We start from the raw sequence: 17,435 nt of genomic DNA on the forward strand, positions 1-17,435 counted from the left end.
AGAGAAGCGTGTAATGGGGTGTCTCACAGCAAACGATCACATGGAAAAGCAAAAGGGAAAAGCGCGTTTCTCTCTCTCTCTCTCTTATCTACTGATTTCGGTGGGGGGTGGGACCCACTTGCATGCCCAACTAAATCGCCGCAGTTAATTACGCGGGGAGTTGAGAGGGAAGCTATTTGTAATTGTTAGATTAATGAATTCATTTGTTTAATTAAGGCTACTGTTATTTAAATTGGTTTAATGCTAAGCTATGACTTATATTAATACATAGATTTGGACAGCACGGGTGAGAAAAAAAAATTGAAAACCGAATATTCAAATCAAAACAAATTGATATTTGGTTCGGTTTTTTCGATTTTTTGATTTGGTTTGGTTTTGAAAATATAAAAATTTTGGTTTTTCGGTTCGGTTCAATTTGGGCAAAAAAAAATTGAAAAATCACATGAAAGAATTATATTTTAAATATAATATATATATTCTTTTAATATAATCTATATAATATGTATTATAAATATTCTTTTAATATAATCTATATAATATGTATTATAAATATTCTATTAATTTTATATTTTATATTTTATAGATATATATTCTACTATATAAAATAAAATATAAGTAGTATTTTATATGTTAATATATATATATATGTTTTTTTTTCAATTTTTCGGTTTTTTCCATATAATTTTAGTTTTTTCGGTTTTGTTTGGTTTCAATTTTTCGATTTTTCGGGTTCGGTTTGTTTTGGATTTTGAACTAAATTCGGTTCTTCAGTTTTGGTTCGGTTTGGGAAAAAACCGAATCGAAACTCAAATTCTCACCCCTATTGGATCATGAATGGATTTTATTGTTTTTGAGATATGTGAGACAATATTAGAGCATCTCCAACGCAAATAGGCCAGCCACTCTCTCCCTACCACGTCAGCAAGCACTAAAAATCAACCTGCCACATCAGATTTAGGCCAGCCATAGGCCATAAAGCCGCAATAAAAATAATTCAAAATATACTACATTTATGGAATTAAATTACGATTAAATTACGGAATTAAATTTACGACACATATACGGGAAAATTCATTAATTGCATTAAAAAAAAAGGTACATAGATAAAAAAAAATTACATAATACAGAAAAAAAACAATCGGCGTGCAGTCCTCCGTGCCCACAACTCTTCAATTATATCCTTTTGGAGTTGAATATGAGCTTCCACTTGGCGCATGTCGGCAAATTCCTTGAGGCGGCCGGCTTCATCGAGAGGTACCCCACGTCGTACGCTAGGGGTGGCCGTTCCGTGGCTTGGACCGGCTTCATCATCATTGGCCCAACTAGTCAGTTGTACGCCTTCGTCTTCGACGATTATGTTGTGCAGGATAATGCAGGCGTACATTATTTGGGAAACACATCGACATCCCACAAACGCGTTGGACCCTTAATTGCCGCCCATCGAGATTGGAGCACACCAAATGCGCGCTCCACGTCCTTGCGCGCCGACTCCTGTCGTTCCGCAAAAATAGGCCTTCCTTTCATCACTTGCGTGCACGATCGTCTTCACAAAGACAGGCCACCTTGGGTATATCTCATCCGCCAAGTAGTAGCCCATATCATGCCGGTTGCCGTTGGCCACAAATGAGGCGACGGCTGGGACCGACGCCCTGGCACTCTCGTTGAAGAGGGGAGACGAGTTCGGGGCGTTGAGGTCGTTGTTCGATCCGGCTACCCCAAAATACGCATGCCGGATCCACAGCCGGTAATCAGCTACGGCCTCGAGGATCATCGTGGGATTCTTTGACTTGTAGTCGGTCGTATAGGCCCCCTTCCAGGCAGTCGGACAGATTCTTCCACTCCCAATGCGTACAATCTATGTTGCCTAACATCCTAGGGAACCCATGCTTCTCCCCGTGCATCTGCATCAAATTCGACAATCTTGGGGAGTAGGGCTTCGAAGGTACTCTCCTCACCAAAAATGTTTATCACGCCCTCACAAAAATACTTCAGACAATCCAGAGCAGTCGTCTCACCGATGTGGAGGTACTCATCCCACATGTCTGCGCGCCTCGTAGGCCAACTGCCTGATTACCGCCATGCACTTTTGAATAGGGGTGTGGTCGGGTACGCAACCGCATCGTGCAATGCAAGCGGAAACCCACAGATATCGACGCTCCAAAGCGTCAACGATACGCATAAACAACTCTCTGCGTATTCTAAAACGCCGCCTGAACATGTTTGCGGGAAACCGTGGGTTCTCTGAAAAGTAGTCGTCATATAGCCGCTGATGTGCAGCTACGTGATCCCGATCTATCACTGCTCGGCGGTGGACAACCCGTGGAGGGCGAGGTATCGCCTGCTGTTCCACCCTACGCATGTACCGCTCCATCTCGCGGTTCATGTAGGCCTCCATAGCCTCGTTCATCCTCCGTTCGTACTCCTCGGCATCCCCACCACTACCACCACTGCTACCACGTACTATATGTAATAGTGAATCCTACTTTCAACATGTTATGAAATCGGTGTGCATTTAAGGTATTGAAGCAGTCGTAACTCGTAAGCACTACAATGCTCAACCGCTAAGCACGTGAATGTCGTTGTCCTGAGCACCCGATCTGAAAACATAAATTATGAGCTACATAACATCATGCAACTTTCAAAAAATTGAGTTTTTCTCACAAACTTTGAAATTGACAAATAATATTACGAACTTCATCCCTAGTTTGTTATTTCCCACCAATAAAAAAATTCCGGCAAATATTATCATTTTTTTCGTAATTTCTCGACAACAACTTCGAAAGTTTCAAGATTTTCAATTTTTGAGCATAGTTTTTCTTAAAGCACACCTTCCAAATTTGTTCTTCAATCTATATTAGCCTAAAATTTTTCATTGATGGGAAATAACAAACTTGGGGTAAAGTTAGTAATATTATTTGTCAATTTAAAAATTCGTGGAAATAATCTAACTTTTTAAAATTTCATGATATTAGATTTCAATATCCCAATATTAAAACTTGTGAAATCTTCTTCATTAACTATCAACTTTAGTTAATTGAATTTCTAGTTGCTTGGGCTGTTATTACCGAATAAAATAGATTCAACCATATTCCCTGATTTTTATTTATAATCATTGCCAAAGTAAAAGGTGATAGTATCACAATTGCTTATCTCTCAGCTAAAAATTTGAATTTTGAACGGTTCTAGTTGTCTAATTAAGAATATCTTGATAATGAATTGAGTTTAATAAACTTTCTAGCTGTAAAGGTACCGAGCTCAATTCTTTTCAAATTTCAAATTATTTCCAATTTAACTTTAGAACTACATGTAGAAATCCCTCCTAATTAATAAAAATGTATGATTGACATATTTGCACTTTAATTGTTAATTTATTTGGATATAATCTTATTTATACTACCTAGTTTGGTTATTCACTAAGAGTAGGCCTAGTTTGTGTATACTACTTTAACTAACTATTTATGGCTATATATCTCAAAAATAAGAAATGGGGGAGGAGGGAGGGACTGGAATTCATGAAACCAAAGTTTAATTAATATTATTTTCAAGTAAATATAAATTAAATTATTAAATACACCTAGTTTTTTTTTGTCAATTATGGTAGTATTTGGCGTAACGCTATCAAGCACTAATTCAGATCCAAAGACTACAGCTTTTGACGTATTGAATGATTACACCACTAAATAAGAAAAAATAACAAATATTAAATGATGGTTCATAATTATAAAATGTAGTTGAGTAAACCATTAAATTTGTAACTAATGTCAATTTTGCGTGCAATTTGAGAAATAAGACATTATGGAATCATGAAATTGGGACCACGTGCATGACACATGCTGTAGCGCAACAATTCAACAATATGGACGCCCAAGTATTATTTAGTTTCCTATTATTTATCTTTATTTTATTCGTCCAAACTTAAAAATCACTCTATTCATATTTTATGAATATAATAAAACTAATAATTTCAATTGAAAATTAAAAACGCATCATTAACAAAAAGCGTTTGCAAAAATAAAAGGTTACTATTTAAATCCAAAGAACAATTTATTTTATTTTAATTTAATTTATGAAATTTGAAAATGAAACAAATTATAAATTAATAAGTAAACTGAAGAATCTAAAGAAAGAAAAAAAATAAAAAGGAGAAAACGTAGGGAAAAAAATGCTCGATGGGGCTTGTCCAAATAGAAAAAAAATGCTAAGGGTTTGAACGTAGGTATGGCATACTAATGAAAGCCCAATAATTAGTTAGGCTAATACTAAATCATAGTAGTATGCATTTTCTCTTAATTTAATTTGCAACACAGCATAGTTTGCTGTTTATTCCGATTACCAACTCTGGAATAAAATTTCCCGTTATTAAGAAACAATATTTATTTTTTCGGAAAGTAATGTTATTAATGAAATATATAGAATTCTTTATAAATATTATTCACAGGAATACGATTCAGGATAGATTATATACATTATGTGTTTGAAATATCAAGAAAAATCATTAGAGTTTTAAATTAAATCATACAATTAGATATAATAATTAAATTAAAATCTACTAAATTTAATCATTAATTGAGAAAATAAAAAAGTAAGATTACAAAACGAGAGATTTCGGAAAAAGGTTTGATTTCGTTGACCTTTCGAAATTAGGGCTTAAATTTGTTGACCTTTTAAAATATGGGATCCGGGCATGCGAATTTTTCGGAATATGGGATTTTTGCATTTTTCTTTTTATTCACTTATTTTTTCTTATTGTTTTGGTCACAATATTTATCAACTGACCAAAATACCCACCTCAAACTTAGAAAAAAAAGTCGCGATGTCATTGAATTTCTGCCTTCTCCACCCTCCTCCTCGGCCCTCCCCTTCACTACATCTCTTCCCCTTACTCAATTCCCAGTTGTTCTGTTTTAATCTCAAAAGGTTTGAGTCTTGCAAAATGGATTTGACAATTCACAATTAGAGGAAGCAAAACTTCTTAGGTTCACAAACTATGTTGAGGTACTGATGTAGCTACAACGTTTGCTTGAGCCATCTTTTGAGTTATTTTCTCATGAAAGACATATTAGAAATAAAATATTAGGTGAATTTAGAGATGAAAATGGCCACCGTTGATAAAGCAAAGGATCTTATGTACAAGCTTCATAAGGCTTCTTGGGATTCTGCAATACAGAGAATTATACAGCGAAAAACCTACACAAATTTTATGCAAGACTGCAAGAGAATGTGTGTGAATTGAAGAGGAGTATACATTTCATATAGTAGAGGATTGATATAGGAGATGATTTATTCAAAAATACGGAGGAGGGTGGAGGCGGCAAAGCCGCGAAGGAGAAGGGAAGGAGGAGGAGATTGGAGGCGGGTCACGGATTATCATGATTGTTTTTTCAGGATTGGGGATCAAATTAAGGGTGGTTTAGTCAATTAATAAGTAATAATAAGAAAAAATAAATGAATAAAGAGAAAAATGCAAAAAATCCCTCATTCTGAAAAATTCGCATGCCCCGATCCCATATTTTGAAAGGTCAACGAATTTAGTCCCTAATTTCAAAAGGTTAGCGAAATCAAACCCTTTTTCCGAAAGCTCTCGTTAAAAAACACGAAGATTGAAATGTAAGAGTTTTGCACATGCACAATACTTTGTTTTCGTAATCAATTCCAAGTATCTCATCAATGTTAGTCATGGATCTTCCTTAAGTTTCCTCCAGATTTTAATCATCGAAATTTGGGGGAGAAAATCGATTAATTACTAAAAATTGATCACAGAACGTGGCAACATTTAAGGAGCAATTGAGGTTAAAGATTTGCTTAATGTTTTTGAATTTTAGTATCTCGCAATTGAATTTGCCTGCACTGATGTCAATTATAGCTTTGAAAAATATACTAGGACTAATTAATAAAAAGGTGGAGAAATAATATAAAAAAGTAAGAAAATATTCTTGAAAATAAAATCGATTTATAACTAATAAAATGTGTCCGATTTGATTTAAAGTTAGGAGCATTATGAATATACAACATATGTATAAATTATAATTATGGTTATTCTCAAATTCTCCATATTTAGTATAGAGAAAAAAAACTTTCAAACACAAGGATGTGATCCTTTGCTAACTTTTCTTAAATTGCTAACTTGCTAACTCATCAATGCAATGTATTAAAAATATCAATACGATGATAGTGAAATGTCAATATAAACTTAAGTTGATATTTTTATACATTATGTTGACATTGATATTTAAATGTCAACACAAATATGTGTTGATATTTTAATATGATCGTGTTGACATTTTTAATGCGCTACGATTGATGAGTTAGAAAGTAAAATTTTTTAAAAAGTTAGCATTTTAATGCAACCATTCAAACACAACTCAATATTTGTTATTTCTCGTTTCAAGTTTTTCTTAATATTGAGTGGACATAATACATATATAGCCCATAAGCAATACGTATTATACATTTAAATAGTAAAATATATCGTTATTTACTAATTAGATAACTCATTATCTTCGATCCTCCGTTGTTGTAGAACACTTCATAGAAAAATATCAATACAAAAATGCATCTCAATACAAAATCCAGACCAAATTCTGACCATGAGATTTTTCCATCTAATGGTCAATAATTAAAGAAAAACACAGTGGGTCATTATAAAGCAGTTTTAGGTTATATTATAAAATTTGGGTTTGAGGTCATGTTAAGATCATTTTATGTCATGCTTATTATAATGACATAAAAATAAGCTTACGATAACCTAAAAATGACATATGTATACTTGGTTTTGTATTTTTGTATTAAGAATGAGTTTTACATAGATCAAAACTCTCTCTATATATCTTAGATTTTGTATATATTTGGATGAGGATACAAGATTTTATTGTATACAATATCCTAGAATCAGAAAAATTAAGACTAAGAATCCTTTTAGTACACAAACACTTAATCTATCCATCTATATAAACCCTCTTCCCCTCCATCCTTTTTACACAATCCCCTCAAGCATATTTTTATTTCCATAGTGGTAATATATAGCAATTCTCGGCGATGAGGAATTCGACCACACGCTCGTCAGAATCCTCAAGAACACCGTGTTTCCACCACCCTTGCGCCGCCGACAAACGTTGAATTCATGTTCTATCGGAATTCGAACCGTAGCTCCATGACATCGGTATTTGTTCAATTTATTTTACATGCTTTAAGATATAATTTTATCATAATTGATTGGAAATATATATAGGTATCTTAATTAGGTCTCATTTTAATCACGTGTTGAAAATTCTCTAAAGTTTATATAGTGATATAATTAGAAATAATTGTTGAGATCCCATTGCAATATTGATAGATCAACGCAAAAGTATTAAGAATTGTGTTGAGATTTTTTGTCCATTGTTTGTGCTTATGACATATTTGTTGAAAGACGCCTCAAAAATTCATTAATGCCGCTGACTAAGAAAATACTCAATTGAATTCTACTCAATGATTTACGACAATTTTAACACAACATCGCCAAGGTTATAGATCATTGAGTAAAATTCTGTTGAGCATTTTATATAGTCAATGTCATTTTTGAATTTCTGAAAAATCTTTTGACAATTATGCCAAATGCACAAACAATGGATGTTGGCAAAACATATCTCACCAATAATTTTGACACTCATGAGTATTGATCCTACAACATTAGATAAATTTAATATAAACCAACCCCATCACAAGAAAGATCATTTACAATCACAAATTTATCTGCATAGATAAAACCCAACCACTTCAGTTATTCAACTTGTTACATATAAGTTGGGAAAGCAATAAGTAGGTTTAAATTCTACATTAAATTCTTCATAAATACTAAACCTTCTCCACTTGCATAATTAATCAGTTTTTGGGTGGTTTGGAAGATGACTTCCTTTTCCTTGGAATGCATTTCCCTCTCATCAATCCCTTCTCCTTCTTCACTTCTTCCTCTGCTTCTTCTTCCCCTCCTAGCCCTGCCTTAGCACACCTATGACAACACAACAACAAATCGAAACATTATTACCAATGGCAAATCCAGATAACGAAACTCGTGCCCTAAAATACAATAGAGAAAGTTGTTAGAAGGTTAGATAATGCAGCGAGAAAATACTATTCTGTTCAATTTACTTTATTCTCTCTCGTATTTTATATGTTTACCTTTCTTGATTGTACGAAGACGACTTCTTGAGCACGGGCTCGCTAGCGCAATCATTTGTCATAGATTCCACAATGCTACCGCTGAAATACTCCTTCTCCTCGGCCTGCGAGTTCCCGAACCTCGGATTCTCCGACATGTAGCTGATCATCACCCGCTCCTCCTCGGTCGCCATCTTCGCCGCCTTGCACACCACCCCCTTATGAAGGCTACTCCCTCCGCCTCCGCTGCAGCTCTTCCTCCCGGGCACGTGCTCCTTCACAGAGGCCGGGAGCACGGCTCTCCTGAACGAGCCCGTGCCCCCACACGCGATGAGGCTGAGCAGCATTGAGTTCCTGCTCAGCATCGGCTCGTTCCCGATGGGGTCAGCCTCGCTGTGGGGGTTGTCGGAGGGGGTGGAGGAGGTGGTGGAGGGCGGCGAGGAGAGGGAGTTGGTGTCGAGGTTGAGCTCGGTGCGGCCGCTCTTTTGCGAGTGCTTGTGCTTGATTTCCTCCTCGGCTTCTTCGGTAGAGACGCCTCTCGAACAGGTGGTGTGCGTCGCGCCTTTCTCTTCGTATTCTTCTTCTTCTTCGTCTTCCTCCTCTTCGACGTTCATCATTTCCTGCTTCGGAGATGGATTTCGGCTTTTTGGAGGGTACAGATTTGCTTCCTGGTGCTGGAATTGCTGAACATTGCCGAATTGTAGGTGCTGCAGCTTCTCTAAAATTCATCATTTTCAATTGGATTGTTAAAGTAACAAACAAAGTGCGCTTTCTAGGGACAAATTGGTCAAAAAAATAAATGAAATTCGGTCAAATTATGATCCGTTTCCTAACTTAGAAATTAGGCGGAAAAACCATAAAGTTTAAATTTGTCGACATTAGATGTTTTTACCAAATCGTATTTAGTTACAGATTAAAATTCGATCAAAATTCATAATTAACAAACAAATCTAAACATTCAATATTTCCGTCAAACTTTTAAAAATATATGACAAACCAAAATTCGACCAAAATTCATGATTCTAACGAACATATCCAAACATCCAATATTTCCGTCATATTTTAAAAGGTATAGGACAGACCAAAATGACAAAAATTCGACCAAAATTCATGATGTTAACGGGAAAAAAATAATGAAGTAAATTACCAGTGCAGTCGACAAGTAATTCACATCCTTTGAGCACATATTCAGCTCCTTCCGATGGTAAAATCACATCATTTAGAGCCAAATCATTCCACACATACCCATTCTTGAAGCTCCTACATTTCATACACAACTTAAATCAAAATTTATCTCTACAAATCAAAGGTAAAAAGGTAAAAAAATAATTACCTTTTGCAGGACCAGGAGTAAAGTGAAGGCATGCCTTTACCTCTCAACACTTTGAGCCGATCCAATACATCTACAAAAACAAAATGCAGAAATTGATTAAATGTAAAATTCATGTAAAATTGAAGGAGTGGAAATTGAAAATAAAAATAAAGAAACCTTTCAAACGAAGGTGTTGGTGAGAAAGATGAGAGACTTGAATGTAGTGAGGGTGGTGAAGATGGCCGTTTGTGGAGAGATAGTAAACAACTTCAACTTTCTTGAAAGTGGGCTTCATCACTCTTGTTTGGTTGTTGCACATTTTGGCTCTGTCTGGGCTCATTTCTCTCCTGATTCTTCTCCCTACTTCCATTGCTCGTGAGCTGATGATGTCTCTCTCACTGAATAATGGTGACAGCTTTGTTTGAGTTTGTGGTTGTGGGGAAATCTAAAAGAAAGCAAGAAATTTAAGAGGCAGCTTTATAGGGTGAAATCAGACATGATGAAACTATGAAAGGGATCTGCTGCACGCAACATTTATTAGTGATTCAGAATTTCACTTTTTGGTAGTGTCGTCAACTCCAACTTTTAAACCTACCCATAAGTTGCTGTTGCGACTTTATTTCCTTTCTTTTTTATTTATTGAAGCCGAAGAGGCTATTCTTGGCGGCCCCCACACTCCGGCCCGATATTTTGTGTGGGAGTCCAATCAGGGTACGCAGTTATCCCATTAAGAGGAGACCTTAATTCACTGGCTGCCAGAAGCCCATCTCTCAAGGCCTGCCTGAGAAATGGAAGCAACTATACGACAGTAATAGGATTCAAACTCAGCTCATTGCAACAAGATCCATCCCTTCGTTGCCAACTGCGCTGGCCATACAGGCTTTCTTATTTATTTATTGCGCAAAAAGGCGATTCTCTCACCTTGGCGACCCCCATACTCCGGCCTGATATCATGTGAGGGGGTTAAATCAAGGTACGCAGTAGCCCGTTAAGGGGGAGGTTTTAACCCACTGGCTGCTAGAAGCCCATCTTCCAAGGCCTCACACTTGTGCCTAAGTGAGATTTGAACTCAGACTCATTGCAGCAATATCTGCCCCTCCATTGCCAACTGTATTACGCCCTTGCGGGCACTTTCTTAATTTTTTATTAATTCTATGTTTAAGGTCGTGATTTTAAGAAATCAATTACCTATTCTAAATCTCCTATTTAAAATATTTGTTATATACAAGTAAAATTAATAAGATGACTAAATGATTAATTGGATATATATTCTTATAGTAATTAAAACACATAAATATTTGATTACACAGCATTGATGTAACCAGAAAATTAAATATTAAATTAATATTCTTTAAATTAAGAAATTTTTTATGAGAAATGAAGAAGAATAAATTCTAAACAACATTAGGTATTGACCCCTTTTTTTTTCTAAGTTTCGGTTTTAATTTTAAGAGTTAATAAAAGCTTTTAGGTTGGGACATTAATGTGTGGCTCCTATGCCCAATTTTGTTGGTTAAAGAAAATAGTGGAGTATAAATTATTGTGAGGAAATAGCTAGTTTTAGACATCATGGGCAGAATGCATCTCGAATAGATAAATAAATAAATAATCAGTCGAATTCAACTTAATTTTCAGAATGTATCGGGTTCTTCTCTAATCTTCGAAATTAAAAATAATTTAATTGTAATCGACCAAATGAAAATTTTCCAACTTTAATTTTCACTAATTAAATTAAATGTAATGGTTATATATCAAACAAGAACCCATTCAACACATGTGTAACAAGTGATTAGTTAACCTTGATATCATTGTTAGAGCATCATCAAAGCCGGACTTCCGCCGGAGGTCGGACCGCCGTCCCCGACGTCCGCCATTGTGCGAGGAAGAGAATGTTCCGTGCGGACACAGGAGTTCCGCGGGTATCTCGCGACGGCGGCGGGACGACCGCTGTGGCATGCGGACGGACGTTCGATAATTCTATTTTTTTTCAAAATCTATATACGGCTCGTTGAACTTCATTTCACTTGCACCACTTGTTTTAACAAGTTTCTCTCTCTCTACATTCATTTCTTCATCCGAAAAATGTCGCATTACGATAGTGATTCCCCCGCCACGAGCGAGTCACAGACGATGAATATTCCCTCGCCGAATATTCCCTCTCAAGTTGGGGAAAATGCCGGCGGAAGTGCAAGGATATCCGGGATGATGCCCGGAATGATGCAACAACCCCAAATACCGGGGATGATGCCCGACTACTACAATATGCCCGGGATGATGCCCGGCTACTACAATATGCCCGGGATGATGATGCCCTAGATGCAACAGATGCCGGGGATCCAACAGATGCCGGCGATGCCTGCCGCAATGCCGGGGTCGATGCCCCAAATGCAACAAATGTCGGGGATGGTACCCCAAATGCAACCGGGGATGATGATGCCGCTGTTGCAACAGGGATCCACTGCCGTTGCGGGAGGGAGCAGGCAGGGTGTCCCCCAACCACATGAGGACAATGTCTATCGCCCCTATATGAATTTATTTTATAGTGATTCTCCTCAGCGTACTACACTGGAGACTCAGTTCGCTGGCATCGAGATGTTCTCTTATGAGGAGTTGGGGATAGCTCCGCGGATGTCGCCAGCAACGCAGCCAGCAGCGCCACCGTTGAGGACGCAAAGGGCGGGGAAGAGCAAGGCCACTAGCTCGCGTGCAGCGACCGATGATGGGGCGGGGGAGGAGAGAGGCGGCAAGAGAAAGAGGACAGTCTGGAGCATTCAGGAGTGTGTCGCGCTTCCAGAGGCATGGATCAGTATAGTCGAGGATCCATACGTCTCGTCCAACCAGGTCATCGACAGAATGTGGTACCGCATTAGCCAAAACTACATCGACTGGAAACCGGCCGGTGGGAAGGCTCACGATGTAGAGCAATGCCGGAATTAGTGGGAGCGGCTGAGGAAGCAACTCAGCCGATTTGCCGCCCTCTACCAAAAGAACCTCCGGTTGGCAACCAGCGGCATGACCTCCGAAGATGTGAAGCTTCTGTCTCACCAGCAGTTTCCCGACAGTGAGAAGGGGTTCGGGGAGTTCAAATATTGGGAGGTTTATCTTGAGGTGGAGAATTCCCCCAAGTTTATGGCAGGTGTTGAAGCTGGGTGGCCGAAGCGAACGAAGATCAACGGCTCTGGCGAGTACAGCAGCAGTGCCAGTTCCCACGAACTACACGAGGCCGAGGCAGAGATCCCGACACCTCAGTCGTCTTCCCGCCTCCGTCGCCCGATTGGGCAAAAGGCCGCGATACGGCAGGCTAGGAGAGGTTCCAGCAGGTCCCAAGAGGTCCAATTGTTAAATACCGTACATTGTTTATAATTCCGCTAATTGTTAAATTTGGTGAATTTGTGAAATTTTTTTATTGCGAGAAGTTCGTGCGGGAAGGCTATGGGATGTCCGCCACTGTGCAGTGGGAAGTCCGTATAACGTGGCAGTGCTGGGAAGGCTATGGGATATCTTTAATGACGTGGCAGGAGGTGTTTTTGGAAAATCCGTCGGAAAGGCTATGGCCTATGGGATATCCGCATGTACTGAGGATGCTCTTGTTAACCAAATAGAACAACTTTTCTTCAAAGATTAATAATCTATCAAATGAGGTAGTAGTACTAATTTTTTGATATTTATTGTTAATGCAGTTGATACGTGACAATTCAGACCCAGTAACATAAATTTAGTAAAACAAATAATATATAAAATGTCAACGTTCACCTAAACGATGCAAAATCACACATCACTTCTGAAATTCTATATTCAAAAGTCTGAATTTGTTTACTGAAATTACTGACATATGATTAATAGGTAGTCCCCCACATATTTACTTTTTCTTGTTTCCCTTTGTTTACAATAGTATCGTCCTTTTGTTTTTGAAATGAATGGAGTAAATTTGGGAACATAATGAAATCTTTAAATCATTATCTATTATCCATTATTTGGCTTTGGATTCCATATTTGCACCAAATGCCTAATCATTTGTGTATGCTTTTACTTTTACTTTTACTAAATCGACTTGTAATGATTAAATTCATTGACGTTCGTTTCATTAATCCCACTTATGATTTGTGATTGGAGAAACTAATTATACAAATTTGTGACTTTTAGGTCAAAATATTAATTACTTGTACAAATATTCTCTCTCTTTCTGCTTTACCCTATTGGATTCTCTGTACAATTTCTGTCAAGGTGTGAATTACTGAATCTACTGCAGTATTGGGCTGAGAGGCCCAATTAACGCAGGCCTATTAAATTAGATTCTGCTTGTCACGAATCTTGTGTTCTTTTAGATTTTTTTTTAAAATTTAACTTCAAACAGGGGTCATAATATCGTATGCAGAATTTTTGGTTTTGGACGCAATAAACAGCGACTTCAATATTAAAAAAATTGCAACTTTAAGCATACTTTTAAGATTGTCGAAATAGAGCTTAATATTCATTTAAAATGTACTACTAATATTTACTTTATATAGCATAAGCCAGATTTGTGTTAAAATGACAACACCTCTTAAAGTGACACTGTGACACCACATATCCAACAATAGTATAAACGCTAAACAACAATTGGCTGAGAAAAAATTGTAATAAATTGCTGTCTAGTGTATTGGATATTGCTGGCCGAGAAAATTTACCCATGAGCATTTTTTATGATTGCCACATGACAGCTGATTATTCATCCACATGTACAAATGATTGGATAGGAATAGTGGTATGATGTTATTTTAAGAGGTGTTGTCATTTTAACACAACCCGTATAAGCAATTCATGGGCGGACCCAGGTAGTAGTAGGGAGGGGCTTAAGCCCTCATTAAAATTATTTTTTCAACTTTTTTCTATTAAATTTTGTTAAAATTATTCAAATTTAATTTAAATTATGTGTAAAAGCCCCTATAAATAATCTAAATCACCTAAAAAATATTTTAACATAAAATTTTATAAATTATAGCCCCTATTAATATTTATTTCTGTGTCCGTCCATGAAGCCATTCATAACCAATCAATAATAAATTTAATTACATATCATTTACTTGAATGTAATCAGAGTTGGCAAAAACCATTCGGGTTGGGCCGAGGTATTTTAGGTTGGGAAGATTTTATGACTGATGAGCCGTGCTAAAGTGACAAAAAGTACAGAGGGCCTGGCCCAGATGGTTCCGGTGAGATTTTGATCCGGAGAAGCCAGCCTTGATTATGAGAAAAGGCCCGACCAAACTGGTGTTTCGCTATCTCTAGGTGACTCTTATTGTGGGACGGAGGGAGGGAGTATCAATTTTTCTATAAGCTTACTATATTTTCTGACTAACAATTTACTTTTAATCATTTTTAATATTTTTTACTAATTGTTGTGTTATAACTATTGGGCTGGAAACAGACGAGGGTTAGGAACTGCCCGAAATATCAAGTTTAATTTTCTTAATAATTTAACCTTTCCATCTTCGAAAATCAATTCTGTAAATATTGATGATTATTTTAATATTTTAGAAGTCATTAATCTTGGCAGAAGGTATGCTAATATAGTAGGAGTAATATTTATTAGAAATTCGACTGACTATAACCATGATAAGATAGTAAATTGTTGAATAATTTTAATTTTTTAAAACTATAATGAGCAAATCGTGGGCTATATGTCCACTCATCCTGAAAATTGGGTATTGGGCTTATGTAAAGTGTTTAAGAAAGCCCAATTACATACAGATGGGCATGGGTGGATAGCCCAATAATATTAATGAATCAATTTCTTCTCTCGATTACACATTTAAATCTAAATTTCTAAAATTGCGATCAATTATAAAATTGTTGTTGAAGAATGTTGTAAGAGTAGCACTAATTTATTTCTTTTTACTTTAAAACGTGTCATCCAGATGATACTCAATAGCATAAAATCATTCAGATTTTGAATACTAAATATTTAATATATTACAAAAAAAAGAGATTAATGACATTTTAAATTCAATTAAGGACGTTAATTTATGTTTCTAAATATACCACCAACGATTCAAAAGACATGCTTATTGGTGGTGTCCCGACTAAATGCAGATGGCGCAAATGGAAGCGTCCTAAAAAAGCAAAATATTATATTAATTTGTCTATGGTAACGCTTTCTTTTGCGTTTTAAATTGTTGTTATTTTTTTAAATTTTCAAACTCAAATAATTGTATCTCTATTTTTGTGTCCTATAAAAGATAGTAAGTTTATTGCAGTGTTATAAATTAAGTGTGCCAATTACATAATAATGTGTTATAGCTTTTCATAACAATTTTCACATAATCAAATTGTATAAAATATGAATACAAATTATAATTTCAAATTTTATCAATATAAAATGCTTGATATAAAAAGTAAATTGGCACCACTAACCCTAAGGCTAGATAGATACGATCTACATAATATTCCTAAGAAATCTTTTATAGATAAAAAGCAATCGAACGGACAAACATAGCCAAGAATATAGTGACAATAAGCTTAGTTGTTAGGAAACATCAATTATTCTTTTCGAATTGATTGGAATCTCATTGTTGGGTACGTATGATACTCTATATTTAACTATTATTTCACCCTAGCTAGTTATAGTATGAGTGAAATAAATAGTCATAGATTATAGTCCTTGATTGTTATATACACGTAAATACTAGTAGTAATTTTGTTCCCGAACAATAAACTAAGAAAAGAACCTAAAGAAATATTCTTCTAAAAAAATATGCTCCTATATTCTTATGTTGTGTAATGTTTAGGGCATCAATAAATACATTCACTTGTTGTAACATTTTAATGTGTTCAATTATTTTATTTAGTCCCTTCGTCTACTAATTATGAAAAATGTGTATTATCACATCATTCATCCACTTCCAATAATCTTGGTAGTGTACAATATGAGTTTGATGCAAATTTACAAAGTAAAAAAGATCGAGGTGGAGAGAAATTTACAAAGTAAAATTTTAATGTTGGAGGCTCAAATTATTGTTAATTACATCAACTTAATGATTTGGCACATGAGCGAAGACTACTTTGGTGGAGAAGGTGTGAGGGGTTTCCCCATAGCTCATAGGCATAAGGTATCATTAAGTGGAGTACTTATCAGTGTGGCCAACTTGCTAGTTTTCTACAAATGATGCTAGATGAGCTAGGAGTGTATAGAGTGTCGGTTTCTCGTGAGTTTTCGGTTTACTGTGGATTGTCGATTCATCATTGTTGTTATCGGATGTTTCCCTTCTCTTGTTTATATTTCTCTTTTTGACCCTTGTTTAGTAGATTTTCTTTTTCGAGTATGGGTTGAGTTGTTCTGTGTCTGTGTGTCTTTTGATTTATTTTTAAGTAATATAGCTCATTTTGAATTGTTACAAAAATACACAAACTTATAAACCATTTCACAAATGTACGAACACATCTTTCTTGCATGATCATGTTCAAGTAAGTTGAAAACTTAATAAAACGTGGATCTTATTTATATATTAATGTTATAGTACTAAAATATGTAGTAGTAAATGAAATCATATGAAATATTAGCATGTGGATTTATTTATTAAAAATAAAATTAAATATTTAATGGCTGATATCTCAAAATGAAAATATGAGACATTTAATAAGGGATGGAGAGAGTAATATAATTATAACCCCATGTTACTTTTACTGTAACAAAATGAAAATAATACGAAAGTTTTGTGTACACACTATATTTTGTGGTTTATATCAGAAAAAAAAAAAAAACAAGATTAAAGTATCATAACACAAAATTCTAAGCAATTGGCTAACTAATTTAAGGAATGGTGATGCTTTTAACACCCACTTTTCGAGTACATGAGTTGTTGGTGGTGTTAGAAGGGTCCCTCCCTCCAATGACAACACTAATCCCATAATCAATTTGTTGGGTTAATGTTAATTAATCCCATAGAAAATTCACTAGTTAATTATTTATCTTTTATGTTGTTTTACATCCTTGTCACATTATGTCAAG

At 35.8% G+C, this 17,435-nt stretch overlaps 1 protein-coding gene across 1 annotated transcript; it reads right to left on the reverse strand.

The window, feature by feature from the left end:
• Window positions 1–7,654: 7,654 nt before the first annotated feature.
• LOC125212740 (protein SOSEKI 2-like) lies at window positions 7,655–9,964 on the reverse strand. The gene is made up of 5 exons (XM_048112982.1): window positions 9,626–9,964; window positions 9,470–9,539; window positions 9,284–9,396; window positions 8,158–8,854; window positions 7,655–7,987 (listed from the first exon to the last, which is right to left on the reverse strand). The coding sequence occupies exons 1-5, from the start codon at window positions 9,816–9,818 to the stop codon at window positions 7,861–7,863; spliced, it is 1,200 nt and encodes a 399-aa protein (XP_047968939.1). The 5' UTR covers window positions 9,819–9,964; the 3' UTR covers window positions 7,655–7,860.
• Window positions 9,965–17,435: the final 7,471 nt, after the last annotated feature.

The sequence above is a fragment of the Salvia hispanica genome, chromosome 3, assembly GCF_023119035.1.
Source record: "Salvia hispanica cultivar TCC Black 2014 chromosome 3, UniMelb_Shisp_WGS_1.0, whole genome shotgun sequence".
NCBI classification, from domain to species: Eukaryota; Viridiplantae; Streptophyta; class Magnoliopsida; order Lamiales; family Lamiaceae; genus Salvia; species Salvia hispanica.

Bases quoted from the DNA above. Each gene is read 5' to 3' on its own strand.
- LOC125212740 (XM_048112982.1), bottom strand. From the start codon at position 9,818: ATGGAAGTAGGGAGAAGAATCAGGAGAGAAATGAGCCCAGACAGAGCC. The intron at 9,540-9,625 runs GTTTCTTTATTT...TTGTTTTTGTAG, and splicing joins CCAACACCTTCGTTTGAAAG to ATGTATTGGATCGGCTCAAA. The intron at 7,988-8,157 runs GTAAACATATAA...GTGTTGTCATAG, and splicing joins TCTTCGTACAATCAAGAAAG to GTGTGCTAAGGCAGGGCTAG.